The sequence below is a fragment of the Zootoca vivipara genome, chromosome 1 (assembly GCF_963506605.1).
Source record: "Zootoca vivipara chromosome 1, rZooViv1.1, whole genome shotgun sequence".
NCBI lineage: Eukaryota > Metazoa > Chordata > Lepidosauria > Squamata > Lacertidae > Zootoca > Zootoca vivipara.
Genome location: NC_083276.1, coordinates 87165954 through 87181886, shown reverse-complemented (window position 1 = coordinate 87181886; position 15933 = coordinate 87165954). Strand labels below are relative to the sequence as shown.

Genomic DNA, 15933 nt, shown 5'->3' with positions numbered 1-15933 from the left:
ATGAGGGGAAAGCAGATAGAGATAAGCCCCCCTTTCCGAATTCTAGAATGCAGGGCTATCCAATAAACATCCATAGTGGCAGATTCAGGACAGATGAAAGGAAGGATTTCTTCACACAGTGCATAGTTAAAGCTATGGAATTTGCCGCCACAGAACAGGGAATTAGATAAACTCATGAAGGATAACGCTATCAGCAGCTACTGGTTATGACAGCTAGATGCTACCTCCAGAATCAGAGACATTGTGTCTCTGAACGCCAGTTGCTGCAAAACAGCAACAGGTGAGGCAATTGCCCTCCTCACGTCCTGCTTGTGGGCTTTCCATAGGCATCTGGCTGGCCACTGTGGGTCATAGGAGTCTGAGATAGATAAGCCTTTGATTTGTTCTAGTACAGGTCTACTCACAGAGTTAAAAACTGGCAGTGATCTACCCCCTTTTGGGGGGTTTGGGTCAAAGTTGTTGAGTTTTTTCAGGGAGGAGGTAAAATGTTGAGCTTTTTTTTAGGGGAGCCACAGTTGTTCAGCTTCTTTGGGGGGAGCCAATGATCTACCAGTGATCTACCGCAGACGTGCAGTGATCTACCGGTACATCACGATCTACCTGTTGGACATGCCTGTAATCTAGTAGGACTCTTACTTGTGCTCTTTTCATATACTTTATGTTGTCGGCATATTTGGAAACGGGATGCTTAAACTTGGCCTCTTCGTTTGAGGAAAAAGCAGCTGCAGAGCTCTGATCTGGAACATGTTCTGGATCTGGATCAGGGCCCCAAGGGCCGTTTCCTGCTGAAATATCGCCTTTTCCCTGGTATCTATATGCCCCTGAAGATGCTGTTTGGAGCAAATTGTACTTTTACAGAGTTTCTCTCCCCCTGTTTTTAGTAGAAAAGTGTCAGGGTCCCCAATACAGATCACATCCTAGACTGGGATCCAGTGGCAGCTTCGCAAGCACTTCGTCCACAAGCTTGAGCACACTGCAGAAACATGAAGGGAAGTTGGGGCAATCCTTGAAATTTCCTCAATCCTACTCAGAGTAGACCTGCTGAAATTAGTGGGTGGAACTTCGTCGTGTCTATTAACTCCACTGGCATTGGTGCCATCCAGTGTTTTCATAGCCATTGCAGGGTGGCTGATACTGAGTGAAAACACAAGAAGGCTCTTTTAGCATGTAATAATTACAGCCAACATATATGAAAGCCTTCTTCCTTAGGCATAGATGAAGGCCATTTACCTTTGCAATAAGCCCACTTGATGGTATTTTGTGGAGGATGTCTGCATCAGAAGCTTATGTTTCTCAAGAGCCTTGCCGCTTTTCCATAGGGAAAAGCAGTTCATTATAGGAGAGAAGGGCTGTAGTTTAAGTTAACATCCTACCCTGTTTTGTTATTGAAAAAAGTTAAACATTTACCCTCTTTCTCTCTCTTTACCTCTGCACTGTTTTCGAAGTCAGCTGGAACATTTTTGCTGCTCAAAGACAAGCTGTTACTCTGGAGGGGGGGGGGAGAAATCTCCCAGTTTAAAAACACACACACACGTTGGAGCCGGTAATTCAAAAGTTTCAACAACTGAAACAATTTGGAAACCCATAATGGGCCATAAAATTATGAAAGTTAGATCAGATAAGCCACTTAATGTGGTTCCTGGCAGCAGGGGCAGAACCATGAGGAAGGGCACAATTTATTGTGTCCCCCCTCACTTTGAGTAGGTACCCATATAAATATAGGTATTATTATTATTAGTCCCCTCGGCTCAATGCCCCGTGCAGGGAAATTGCCCAAGCTGTCAGGAAATGTTCAAAGAACACAGAATTCCATCTTATACAGAGGCAGACCATTAGCCAATCAAATGCAGTATTGTCTACACAGACTGACAGCAGATCTCCAGCATTTCAGGCCTGGGACCGTCCAAGACCTACCTGGACTGAACCTGGCATAATTCCCTCCTAGGTGCAGAAGTAATCCACAGTAACATATAGACGCTATTACCCATGGGCTGTTTTTCACCCCCATCAGCCTCTAAAGTAATTGCACCTCCAAGATAAAACAAAACAAAACAGCCCTCTCTTTTATTAGAGACATAACTTTACACTGAATCATGGCTCTAAGCTGCAGAGTCACAAGGAAGACACTCAGCTTGCTCTTCTACATCAAGGCAAGATGTTGCCCGAAGGGTAGGTGAAGCCGCTCTCACCTTTGCTATAAATTAAGCACATATAAGCTAAGAGCTTCACCGATTGTATCTTCCCGCAGGATGGGCAGTCATGCAGTACTGACTAAACTCTTTCAAAGTCTTGTTCCAACATGTGTTGGGAGAATAAAAGGATCAATTAAAGGTTTATGGGAGGGCAGCGTCTTTTCTTTTTTTAGCATGCCTGCAACCGCGGTCAGGAACATCTGGAGAGAGATCCCCCAGGATGCAACAGGAGTGGTAAATTGTAAAGGGCTTGTAATTTTATGTTGTCTGGAAAGGGAGGGCTGAGGGAAAGCAAGTGAGAAAAGACTTATTTTGCTTTTTAATTAAAGAAACAGCCAAACAAAGATTACAGTGGTTAAAATGAGTTCTGTGGTCTGAGGCAAAGACAATTTCCCGATAAATTTAATGGGTTGCGCATCACTTGGTTGTTGTTATCCTCATCCTCATCATTATAATTAACTGATTGATTGGTTGGTTGATTAAATTTGTATCCTATCTTTCATCTGAAGATCACAGGGCTATTCACAATATAAAAATACAAAATGAGAATGCAAAATACCTAATAGAAACAAGCACAAGTCAGGGAAATCCAGGCAAATCAGGGAAATCTTCAGTACTTCTCTCTGTTCCCTAAACCCAGCAGAATTTAGTTTAAAATATTGCTGTTCTGTTAAAAGAAATTATTTTCACTGGACCTGTAATCCTAAACACTGTTTCTTAGGCGCAAGTCCCACTGGCTTACTAGCAAGTAAGCACACAAGTGGGATTGGGTTGCCTCTCTTATGATACACACACACCAACAAACAAATACCACACTGTGTATTTGCCAAAGGCAGAATCGCCATACTCTTTGGATAGCAGAGTTTGACTGGGAATCCAGACATGCCATGTATCACCCATTGAGGGAATTAACTGGCCCACTGGTACTTCACTCTCTTTCGTAGGGGGCGAAAAAGAAATAAGTCCACAAGTCTGTAGTTCTACAGACAGTAGAGAAAATGTGTGGTGCTTCATTCCATTGTTCTGTAAGTAGTAAAGCTGCTTCTGCCTCCCTCTGTGCTAGTGGATGAGTGAGAGCCACACTACATGAAGTTGACCAATGAAGAATGAACAACTACTAGCTCCTCAGGTTGGCCAAAATCTGCTGGGTGGAAATTGGATCCTGTTATATGGAGTGGGATAACATTCCAGATGATGTCTTGCCATAATCTGTGATAATTCTACCCGCTGTCCCAAATTATGATCACTAGAAATACTTTTCTCTAAGAGACCCTTGCCATTTACTATCTCTATATGATGACACACTGCGGTCTCCGGACTGTGCAGCTTTGGTCTGATTCAGATGCAATTGCTAAATTGTGGCTTGGCCTCTGTGAATAGGCATCGTGCTTCGATTCTCTCCCCTCCTCCTCCTCCTCCTCCTCCTCCTCCTCCTCCTCCTCCTCCTCCTCCTCCTCCTCCTCCTCCTTCAGCCACCCTCAGTAGAAAGCAGCTCCATAGTTATAAAGGAGTTCTTATAGTAGTGGGTGTGTCTTTTCAACACAGGCATGCCTACTACATGGAGAATTCAGCCACAAATTCACCTTCATGTGATTTGTTAAGTACAGAGACATGCACAAGGTCAGCTCATGTACGTGACTAACAACAAGAACGGCTAGAGAAATTAAGCTGGATTTCTGTTGATCTTGACACCAAGATCTAGTCTCAACAAGGTCAGGCAAGTCTAAAAAGGTCCACCCAAAGTGTTCTATAGTTGACACCACTCTTTAATATCAGAATTAAAGTCGAAGGCATTTCCTTTCTTTATGCCAGTCCTTCACTACGTGCTAAAGGATAAGAAAATCCTATTGCGGGTATAGACCCATGAGTATAAGGCAGTATACAAAATAAATAAATAATATTGGGCCGGCTCACACTCTGGTATTGCATGGGGTCCCAACCAAATCACACTCTTGTCATGTTGCATCAAGATTCCTACCAGGAAAAAGTGTTGACATTACAGTGGTACCTTGGTTGTCGAATTTAATCCGTTCTGGGAGTTTCTTTGACTCCCGGAACTGTTCAAAAACAAAGGTGTGGCTTCCGATAGGCTGCAAGAGCTTCCTGCACTCAATTGGAAGCTGTCGTTTAGTCTTCGTGACCCCCATGGACCAGAGCACACCAGGCACTCCTGTCTTCCACTGCCTCCTGCAGTTTGGTCAGACTCATGTTGGTAGCTTCGAGAACACTGTCCAACCATATTGTCCTCTGTTGTCCCCTTCTCCTAGTGCCCTCCATCTTTCCCAACATCAGGGTCTTTTCCAGGGAGTCTTCTCTTCTCATGAGGTGGCCAAAGTATTGGAGCCTCAGCTTCACGATCTGTCCTTCCAGTGAGCACTCAGGGCTGATTTCCTTCAAAATGGATAGGTTTGGTCTTCTTGCAGTCCATGGGACTCTCAAGAGTCTCCTCCAGCACCATAATTCAAAAGCATCAATTCTTCGGCGATCAGCCTTCTTTATGGTCCAGCTCTCACTTCCATACAGCACTACTGGGAAAACCATAGCGGATGCAGGGTTACATGTGCCTTTGGCGTGACCCAGTAGGACTCTGCTTGCAATCTCAATGGTCTGACATTATTCTGAAACCACTTTGATGAGGCATGTGCTAGAGGGATCTGCCATTTCCTGTGGCATGTGGGAACATGCCTTAAAGGAAACCAAAGGTGGGAAGAGGTTGCAGTAGTCTAGATTGCCTGATTTTACAAGAACAATTTGGGGGTGTTGTTAAAGCAGTCTTTTTATACATTCCTTTTCTGTTGCTATGGGTTGCCTTTTTTGTTTTTCAGTGGCCCTGTGCCAGACTCTGAATAGAAAAGCACCAGATGGAGGGGAACTGCGGAAAGCCAGCTATACGGAGTAAGGTGTGAGCACATCCTTTGAGGAGGAGGGGGCATGTGGGAGGCTTGCCACGTGTTCCATAAATGCAAAGTCACTTTCCTTCTTCACTTGCTTGAGCTCTGAGTTAGATTGCACCAAGATAGATCAGAGGCGGGGAAACAGGATCTGGCTAGCAGGCAGGATCCTGAGCTCTTTTGGCCGGGGTGGCGAGTGACATAACTTCAGAAGAGAAATCAGGAGTGCACTTTCTTCCTTTGCAGCTTGAATCAAGCAGCACATGCAAAGGAAGATTCCTACGGAAAGTGGGGGTGGCATTTGGCACTGATTATATTCCCTAACAACCACAACATTATTTATTCTGCATCAGTCAACAGGTGCAAGGCAGGTGGATGTGGCTGGGATAAAAATGGTCATGCTGCCCCCCCCCCATGTGGGCTTCCTGTGCCAGAAATGAAGCACAACTATCTGCTTGTCTGTCTGTCTGTCTGTCTGTCGATCCATCGATCCGTTGATCTATCTAAGCTCTACAAGCTCACATTGCTTGGGAATCAGTATATTTTGAGTTGCACATAGAGTAAATTCAAATCTTGCTCTGTGGTGTTGGTAGAACCAGTAATTTATCTCAAGCAGCAACAGTGTAAGATGGAAAACAGTCTTAATGCCATAATTTGTGAGCCATAAGGCAAAAGGTGTGTGCAGAGCTATTGTCACAAGTTATATATGCAGGTAAAACGGTACCTCGGTTTACAAACTTAACCCGTTCTGGAAGTCCATTCTTAAACCAAAACCGTTCTTAAACTGAGGCGCGCTTTCCCTAATGAGGCCTCCCACCTCCTGTGCCCTTCCACAGTTCGGATTCAAGTTCTCAAACCAAGACACTATTTCTGGTTTTGCGGAGTTTGTAAACCAAATTGTTCTTAAACTGGACTGTTCTTAAACTGAGGTATCACTGCATATTGTCTGAATTCTCAAAAAGGACCACCAAGATTCAGTCACAAATGCCAGAGCTCAGTTCAGTGTAAGAGTTGGTTTTTTTGGTGTGTTTTTTGAAAGAGAGAGAGAGAGAGAAATTTGCCTCAACTTTCCCAATATTAAAATGTTTCTGCTTATAGGAACAATTCTATAAAGGAAGCTTAACTGAACTGCCAATGAGTTTAGAAATGCATCAGCATAGGAACAAACTTGTATGCAATTGTGAGAGACTGCTGCAGACTCAAGGATATAATTAAAACTGGGTGAGTATGTCATGTCATTGGGTAAATACTGGAGGAATCGCTCTTTTATCTGAAGTATCAATGGATGGCACTTTTAGTGATCAGGACTATGATCTGGCTCCCGCAAAGTTGATGGAAATTCAGGACGGCATACCCGGGAGGACATTAGTGCTACCCTACAGAAAGGGGCCTTTGTAACACCTTTACATATGTGCAAGAATATATAATTGTTGTTCAATAGCCAACTGAATGAGTCATTCATATAAAGGCAAAGTCATTAACAATGAAAACCTGTCTCTAGCTAGGATGGGTGGTTTAGACATATTGTTAGATTCTAAGAAATGTTTATTTAAAAAATCACAAGATTTCTGCAATGTAGAGATTTTGTATGAACGGAAACTTCCAAAACCAAGCAAGCACACACATCAGCATTGATCTGGTTCAAGCGAGAGCTTCTGGAAACAAAGAATCCTGTTTCTTGTGGATTATAAAACTGCACTAGATGGGGAAACCAAAGATGCATAACTCTGTATTCCTATGAATGAGAATAGAAAGGTAAATAAGTATTTTCAAGAAAGGATGCAGAATCCCACAACAGGCACAAAACATCTCTCTCTGTTTAGGTCCAACAAAAACATACATACCTTTTGCAACTGTACTGCTAGGTATCAAAGTACAGTACTGGTCTCTGTGAAGTGCCACCACATGACATAGCTGCCAAGCCTTCCGTTTTTCGCAGGAAACCCCCAGATTTTAATCCGTTTCCCGCTGTTATCCCAAATAGAAAAAAATCCCAGAAATCCCCCAGATTTCCTACCTGCCAGGGAGGCTCCATTTCGGGTGCCGCTCTGCCCATGCCTGGGCACCGGAAATCGGGCAGAGCGGCACCGGAAGTTGCTTCTACGCATGTCCAGACATGCGTAGAAGAGACTTCCGGTGCCGCGCCGCTGCTGATCCTGCATTTTTCAGTGGGAGACTTGGCAGCTATGCCATGTGAGCAGGGTATTAGAAAATGAAGCAACATCTATTCTATCTATGTTTTTCTAGTATCACATTTCGGCATCAATTTCAAATTCTATTTTTTAAAAAGGAACTTTGCTTTTCAGATTTTCTCTCATGCTGGAAAAGTCATTCTCGTTTTAAAGAGAAGGATGATCCTGTTCCTCATCCTAGCCCAAACATGCTCGTGTAACATGAACCCCATGGATCAGGGCACTGCAATTACTGAAGTCTCCATTAGCAGAACTTGTAAAACCGTCTGTACTGAACTAATGTTGCATCGGGCCAAAGGCTAAATTCCATGCAAGGTCACAAGTCTTCTTAACTCCTCTTCATACCAAGGGAGAGCTAAACTCCACACATACACTAGGTAAAAGAATATACCGGTAAGTTTTACCATCCCACCCCCCTCTCTCCTTCCCCAACCTTATACTGTGTACAACACTAATGTCTCAACAGAAATATAACTGATCTGTAGAAAATACAACCTGAAAAAAGAGAAAATGCATGTATTTTTGTAAACCAAGAAAATCTTTAATAATTTTTAAGGTCTCAAATTGCTCAAATCAGATCATTTCAAAAGTGCAGAGCCCTTATTGCTTAGGACAGCAATAACTAATCAATAAGATGCCACAGATCCTAAGCATCTTGTGCTATAATATTGCTTGGGATTAGACAAACTCATGGAAGGATGAGATAGGTGCAGTATCCATGACAGATAAATGCAACATCCATAATCAGATGTATCTCTAGTGACCAGATGCTGGGGACAAACTATCAGGAAGTGGCTGTTTTTTATTGCCCTGTACTTGTATCCCCCCCCCAAATAATATTTATTAGTTTTCCATTTCAATACAAAGATCATCAACATTTCTTATCCTCACATATATTCTGACTCTCTTGAGTCCACTCCTTCCTCCCTTTCCCCTAGATAGCTTTCTAATTACATTTCCTATCTTCTTTGCATTTCTATTTCCTCTTATTTACTTTATCTTACTTAAATCCACATACAATGCAATATTGCCCTGTACTTGTAAGCTTCCCAAGCTCAGCAACTGCTGGAGATAAGAGTACTGGACTAAATGGATTTATGGTGCTAACACACGTGGATACGAATTCTAGCATAGTCATGGAAACACTGGGTAACTTTGGACCATCACTTACAGCAGGGGTGGCTAACCTGTGGTCCTCACAATATTGCTGGCCTTCAGACTACAGTACTATCAACCCCAACATGAATGGTCTATGAGCAGGAATTATAGGAGTCCAACGACAGATTCCCCATCCCTGTCTTAAGTCATGTTATAGGTCTGGCAAGCAAAACTGATATAGCTGTTCCAGACTCTGTGCTAGCACAGATTGGCAGGTTTTATTATTGCAGAATTTTATTTTAATTTTAAATGCATTCTGTATCTCACACTCCTCACAAACACACCCCAAATTGTTAGTCCTTACTCAAGCCCCATCAAACTGCTTTCCACAGTCCAGAAGCTCCAACAGCCCCCTTTAGCAATACCAGGTTCAGTTAACACCCACCTCCAATCTAGAAGAAGAGGAAGCAAGGCATGTTTGAAACAAGGAGAGAGCAGAACATCTGCTAAAAGGCAAGAGAAAAGTTTAAAGCCTTGCAAAATATTTTCCTGAAGTCCACAGTTATATAGCACCCACACAGAAAGACAGCCACATGAGTCAAAAGCCTATATTTATTCAGTTAGTTGCTTGCTTGATATTTATTAGCTGTGCTAGTAGTTTTAAATAACCAGCATTGTAATTCTTCCTGCCTTTGCAAAATCAAGGAGCATCTGAATTGTCTTTCTAAGGATAGTCTCTGTGGAATGATCAGAAATGGTTCGAGGTCTTCCCACCGTTCCAAAATTCTGTTACACCGGTGCTACTCCTGGAAAAGTGCAAAAGAGGCTGTGATAGTGACAATTTCAGTGACAGCTCCAATAGCAATAAAATACTGTACTGCCAGGATCTTGACCGGTTAGCAGTGCTCCATAACTTGGGAAACATTTAAAGCAGGGGCAGAATGGCAACCTAAAAACACCCTACAAACAAAAAGCTGCAACACCCAATCCACTCCACAGAAATACTGTGCATTAGGAGGTGATGGTCCTATGATCTCTTGGGGACAAGCTGATTTATTGCCTCTGGAACATCTGCAGCAAGTTTATTACATCTGATGTGTAAAAGCACACTAAGAAGGTGCTTGAGGGAGGAACAGAGGATGATCAATCAAGTTAACAAGGTGAGAGAACAGGAAAGGGGGGAAACCTAACAAGAATACTTCCGCAACAAATGGAAGGAAGTGTGGGGTTGGGGATTGGGGGGGAGGGGTTTACAACAAAATTGCCACATACAATCCTTTTATTCAAACCTTGAGAAATTATGTTAAATAGGTTTATGGATCCCAGTTCTGTAGCATCCAATATCAATGGCTAATAACTGAAGAGTTCAGGATTCCTTAAGTGCTCCCCTGCTGATGTGCAAATTCCTCATTTTCAATGTTATGTTCGCTGATGATCTTTTGTGGGAACTGGCTTGTGTAAACTGCATTAACTTTAGTTCTCACCCAGTTGCCATGCAGAGCAATCCTAAGTGAGATGGAGATTTAAGCTGCAAAACATAAATCACTTCCCAAGCTCTGCCGGCCAAGGAAGAAGTGGGGGGCACTTTTTATTCCCTCCCCCTTGCAGGCAGTTTAAAACAAAAAAAAATTGTCCACTGAGAGGAAAATTAACTACACCAGCTTCAGGCTGTTCTAGTTAAGAGTCCTGAGCCAGGGCACTGACACGGAAACAAGGCAGCTTTTGATCAAGGGGTTTCGAACCCACCCAAAAGGCACCCCAGATTAGACCATGACACTTCCCAGGGACAGACTAGGGAGTAGGGACCTCTAGGATGGACAGACTGACCACCTGGCTGGGTTTCTCCCCACCCACAGAGCTGAACTTCTTTTCTCATCCTATCCCTACTCATTCTTCCTTTGGCAAGGGTTTAGACACTGCCCATTGACTATCTGCTGTTCCTCAGTTCTATGTCTACCGTATGTTCCATTTCTGTATGTCATGGCTTTAACTTTTGTGAATCACCCAGAGAACACTCATTATTGGGTGGTACAGAAACATTGTGAATACATAAATAAGCAACATATTCATTTTTCACAAGTCTGTTGAAAGTATGAGCGGAGTTGGCTGTGGATTTCAAAGTTAGTCCCTACCACAGCCACAAAGGTGACCTGGGGTTTTTCAAGTTCACTGGGGCTAACTCCCAGGTAGCATTCACCTTTGCTATTGCTATAGAGACTATTGTAGCCAAACTTAGCATTATTGGTTGACGATACCAAAAATAGTCATTGCATAAAGGTAATGAAAATGATCTAAGCCCCCACTGCACACATGAATCTTCAAGGCTAACTGACGATAATCACATGCTTATCCAAGATATGAGTGACAATATGTAGCCCCCCTCTGCCCTATTGCCTCCCCAGTAAAGACCCTTGCAGCTCTTCCCAGGCTACACAGCCTCCTCAGTTCCTGGTTCCTCTTTCCAGGAACCAGGTGCATGTATCCTGGTTTTCACAACATATTTTAGTCTATTTTCAGAAATGAGTATTCTCCCATGTTGATGAGTTAACATAATAAGCAGTCAGCAACCTTTAGCCTCTGAAACTTCAAATAAAAGATTGCCGGGTCCTCATTCAGCAAGTTGTGTTTATGTCAGTAAGTTACAGACAGTCCTTTGAGGTCTAGGGTCAATTGCCAAATGGATATTTATCATTCAGGAGCTTAGAATGAAACCTATGGACTCTTTGCACATAGAATTTGGAAGGCTATACTGAAAACAGTTGGCAGCGACTCTTGGTTACATCTACCCATGCCTGCAATGGATGGAATGCGGTTGCTTGTGAGCAGAAGTGAGGAAGGAAATCCACTCAAAATAGCATCGAGACACTACCTCAGTCAATCTAATTGGCACTGAGTAACTTCATGGGGAGAAGTGAAGGTTTAAGACTTTATAAAACTGGACCCCAAAAGGGTACAGCTCTATTTGGCCCGTCAGTTTGATTTGCACAGACTTGATATTTTCATTCCAACATTCCCCAGAATACCCACAGCCTTTTTTGCAATCAGCAACAGCATCCGTTTCTTGCTGTGGATTATTTGTATTTCTTTCTGCCTACAGCCTTTTCTGGATTGGCAGCCCAGACCTCAGTGGAAGATTAAACAATACCAAAGCCCACAGCAGGAGAATTCTCAGTCTTATTCCTTGTTTCACTTGGGCAACCTTCCTGACTCTCATCAGGGACAAAATAAAAGTTGCCAACCCCTTAATTTAGGAATTGCATACAAGTTTTGCATGCCAATCCCCAGTCAAGAGAAGGATTTTTCTACCCCAACCTGCCCTGTGCAAATAAGTGCAGTCCATGAGATTTGCATGTAAAACAGAAATAAAAATTTTAAAATCAGCTTTTGACAGATGAGAACATGCCAAAGTATGTTTCAGAATAATTTCACATGCGCTCCTGAGAATGATCTTAAGCTACCCCCCTCCACACTTGAATTCAGCAAATACCAATTGCCCCAGTTAGCCATCTCTGTTTATCAAGGAAAACCTCCCATCACACACTCATTTTTTATTGTATTGGAATGCAATACTGAACAAACAACATTATGTGAAGTTTTTTCCGGTTGAAAAGTTAACTTAATTAAATGAAGAGTAAACCCATTTCCAAAAACTCACTACAACTTAGCCTATATCTGATGGGAGTCCTGCTTTCTGTGGTTCAATGGTTTGAGCTTGTTTTGCTGCTTTCCTAGACCTCTCTGGTTTTAAATATCAGAGTTCCTCACTTTTATCATTACACTATTATGGTTATGTTCTGCAGTTCCATTTGCCATCTCTTGGGACAATACTGAGGTGCATGGAGAAAGCTGTCAGTGTGCTTTTTTGAAAGTGTTATCAGGGAAACTGCTACAAAAGGATTTATGAAGTTAATTTGAGCAACACCAATGAAACGAAGTGTTAAGGTGAATCATTTATTATAGCTGAAAAGTAGTTCAATCCAAAATCCACATTCATCCAATCCCCCGCTTTTCTGACTCCACATTCCTTTTATTCTGTAAGGCTCGTGGTTTTCTGAACACTATGCAGCGCAGGGCTCAGGTAGAAAAGTTTCATTTTGTTTCATGCTGCAATCCTAAATACATAGCATAAGGGAGTTTCCTGTGTTCCCGAGTAAGACCATTGGTTCATCCATCTAGTTCAGGGGTCAGCAAACTTTTTCAGCAGGGGCCGGTCCACTGTCCCGCAGACCTTGTAGGGGACCGGACTATATTTTGAAAAAAAATATGAACGAATTCCTATGCCCCACAAATAACCCCGAGATGCATTTTAAATAAAAGGGCACATTCTACTCATGTAAAAACATGCTGATTCCCGGACCGTTCGCGGACCAGATTTAGAAGGCGATTGGGCCGCATCCGGCCCCTGGGCCTTAGTTTGGGGACCCCTGATCTAGTTCAATATGGTCTACTCTGGCTTGCAGAGGCTCTCCTGGGTTTCAGGAAGCTCTTCTTTGAGACACCAGGGATTCAACCTGAGAACTTCTAAACACAAGTCAGATCCCCTAGAACTCAGCTATGATAATTTGCCCTCAGTGAGTCCTGCTGAATTTAAAGTTTACTTTTCCAACAGACAGGCTTGTGAGTGTGCTGTGTGTGTGTGAAAAGTTAAGTGAGTCCAAATACATATATTCAGAAATGTCTGAGATAATTATACAGTCAACAACTCATAATGGGAAAAAATTACAACAAAGTACGGTACTTATTGTAGGTAAAGATGGCATGTGTCCGCCAGAAGCTGTGTGTTTATACCTATATTTTACACACTGGTTTTTAAGACAGTTTCTTCCCACATCAAACCATAATATGAGAGATACAGACCCACACATGCAACCCTTCATTCTCTACCTTGGTCAGCATGAGTTAAAATGTCATTGCAACTAACTGCAATCAATTGATAACCGGACACAATGGGTGATATCCAACTCAGTCATACTCAAAAGTAGACCCATTGAAACCCGTGGACTTGAGTTATTCCACTGATTTCAGTGGGTCTACTCTGAGTGTGGCTAACATTGGATTTCATTCTATAGCAGAATTGGGGAGCCTTTGTCCCTCCAGTTGAGGAAGGATTGCAACTCCCATCATCCCTAACCATTGGTCATGCTGGCTGTAGTTGGTGGAATGGTTTCCCATTCCTGCCCTATAGCTTTAGCTGCTTAGACAAGGGAAGTTAAGAGCAGATGACCAAAGAAAGTTAAACTCACCCAGTGTTGCCTCCGGCTGCTTCATACGGCAGCCCTGTCTGCGACAGGTACACCACAAACATCTAAATGGCAAATCATGTTCTTAAACATTCCCAAGGACATGAGTCAGGGTGCCACAGGTGGACAGCTCTTAAACACAGGTCCACTGCATGGTAAAAGATATATAATTTTCATTCACACTTCACATATTACTCCGCAAGACACAGCAGAGTAATATCTGTGCAATCACAGCAGCCAGAGCTGCGATGTAAGACTGTAAAGTAGCTCGTGAGAATCTTTGTGCCACAGAGCCAACAGGCAGAATTGTGATGGACCATATTTTTGAATGTTGCTGCTGCTGCTCTCTCCCCGCTATCCTGCCTTTAAAAAGCCAGCGTGCTATGTTGGGAAGTTTGACGAAGCCTTTTGTGAGCACACTTGCTTATTGCACGCAACTTTTCACACAGGAAAGTAGTTAAACAGAAGGCATCTCATTTACAGTCTTGATAGGGTAGAGTGGATTATTTAGTGTCTATGTGTTTAAAATGTTTCTAAGTGGTGTAGGAAACACCTAAGCAACAATGTACACCTTAAACAGATACAAAAACACAGAGTTATGAAGTTACTAATAGTTCAGAACTCTATTGCCATATCTTCATTTTTGCATAATACATTGGTCTTTTAATTTTGCATACAATAGGAAGTCTATTCCTCAGATCCAACCCCACACCTGTCAAATTTACCCAAACTACCTGTGTCCCGACTCCCACCTCAAGATCCTTATGCATAAGACCTTCCCCTCCCACTCACCCCACATCAAATTCCCCAATGTTTGTGTTCACCCATTGCTACCCATGCCTCCCTCCCTCCCCATCCTTGCACAATAATGCATCTGCTCACTAGTTCAACTCTTGACTCCTGATATCCTTTCACACCAGATTCTTCTGCTGCTTGCTGCCCCAACAGCTACCGGGTAGTTTACCCTCGCCAGCCAATTTCCCACACGGGATCCTCAGAGATGACTAAAGCAACTCACTTAAATACATTGTTATTAGGTCGATTCATAAGAATACCTGGGACACCTCTCCTTCGAAGTAAGCCCAGCGTCTTTTCAAGCCTAGTGGTTAGAGCCAGGGTAGTGTAGTGGTTAGAGTGTCAGGCTAGGAACATGGCTTGACTCCCCACTCAGCTCAAATGAAGAGTGATCTGGGGCCAGTCCTCGCCCTTCTGCCTAACCTACCTCACAGGGTTGTTGGGGGGACTAAATGGGGAGGGGGAGAGCCGCGCGCGCCGCCCTGAGCTCTTGGGAGGAAAAGGTGGGACATAGCAGCAATAAAATAGATACATATATACATATAATTGGAGAGGGGGGAGCACACTGCACATGCTCAGAGGGCGGGGGTTCATTTGACGCCCTAGTTCCCCCCAAAGCCTCCCGCGCGGAACCGGCGCCCCGTCCACTCACCGGCCGCTCGGTGCTCGGCGCTGGCGGCGCCGTACTCGGCGGCGTCGCTCCGTCGGGCGCAGGTGCCCTGGCCCTGCACTAGCGCCTGCAGGGGCAGCTCGGCGCCGGGACGCGGGTAGCAGCGGAGCCCCGAGGCGCAGCGCGGCGTGTAGACCCCGCACGGCTCCCCCTCGAGGCGGGCGCACACCCGGCAGCAGCCGCAGCCGGGCTCCCGCACCAGCTCCGGGCACGCGTCCCCCTCGGATCCGGACGAGACGGGCGGCGACGACGGCGCGCAAGCGGCCAGGCGCTCGGCTGTGCACGGCGAGCACATGAACAGCACCTCGGGCAGCGCCACGCGAGCCGCCGGCAGAGACGCCCACAGCGCCAGCCCCAAGCCCAGCCACAAGGAGCAGCGCCCGGCGCGCGGCTGCAACAGCAACTGCACCATCGTGGAGGCAGCGCTTCGCGGAGTGAGCGAGCCAGCCAGCCTGCCAGAGAGCGCCCGCCGGCCGGGCAGGTGCTGCGAGGCGAGAGAGGGGCGGGCGCGCCGCCGCCGCTGGGTCCTAAAGGCAGGATCGCTCGGGGAGGGAGCTGGGCTCCGCTCTGCTCCACCCCTCTCTCGCGCTGTCTGTCTGTCTGTCTGTCTGTCTGTCTGTCTGTCTGTCTGTCTGTCTGTCTGTCTCTTTCACACATTCTCATTCTCTCTCTCCCCCCCCCCCCCACACAGAGAGAGAGACAGAGAGAGAGAGAGAGAAGGTGACGCGTTCTGCCCTGCCTGCCTCGACGGAGACCACACAGTCTTCCTTCGGAGTAAAAAAATCATATAAGCACGCCCAACTCCCAGGGGATGAGATCCCTTTGCTCGCCCCTAAAATATTTGAGGTGTATGGC

At 44.6% G+C, this 15933-nt stretch overlaps 1 protein-coding gene across 2 annotated transcripts in view; it reads right to left on the bottom strand.

Annotated features, from left to right (window-relative positions):
* IGFBP2 (insulin like growth factor binding protein 2) overlaps positions 1 to 15511 on the bottom strand; it is a 57126-nt gene extending 41615 nt beyond the window's left edge. For both annotated transcript variants that reach the window (XM_035128175.2, XM_060278475.1), the window contains exon 1: positions 15061 to 15511. In XM_035128175.2, the coding sequence (XP_034984066.1) occupies positions 15061 to 15490 (430 nt within the window). In that variant the 5' untranslated portion in view covers positions 15491 to 15511. The remainder of the gene's footprint in view (positions 1 to 15060) is intronic.
* Positions 15512 to 15933: the final 422 nt, after the last annotated feature.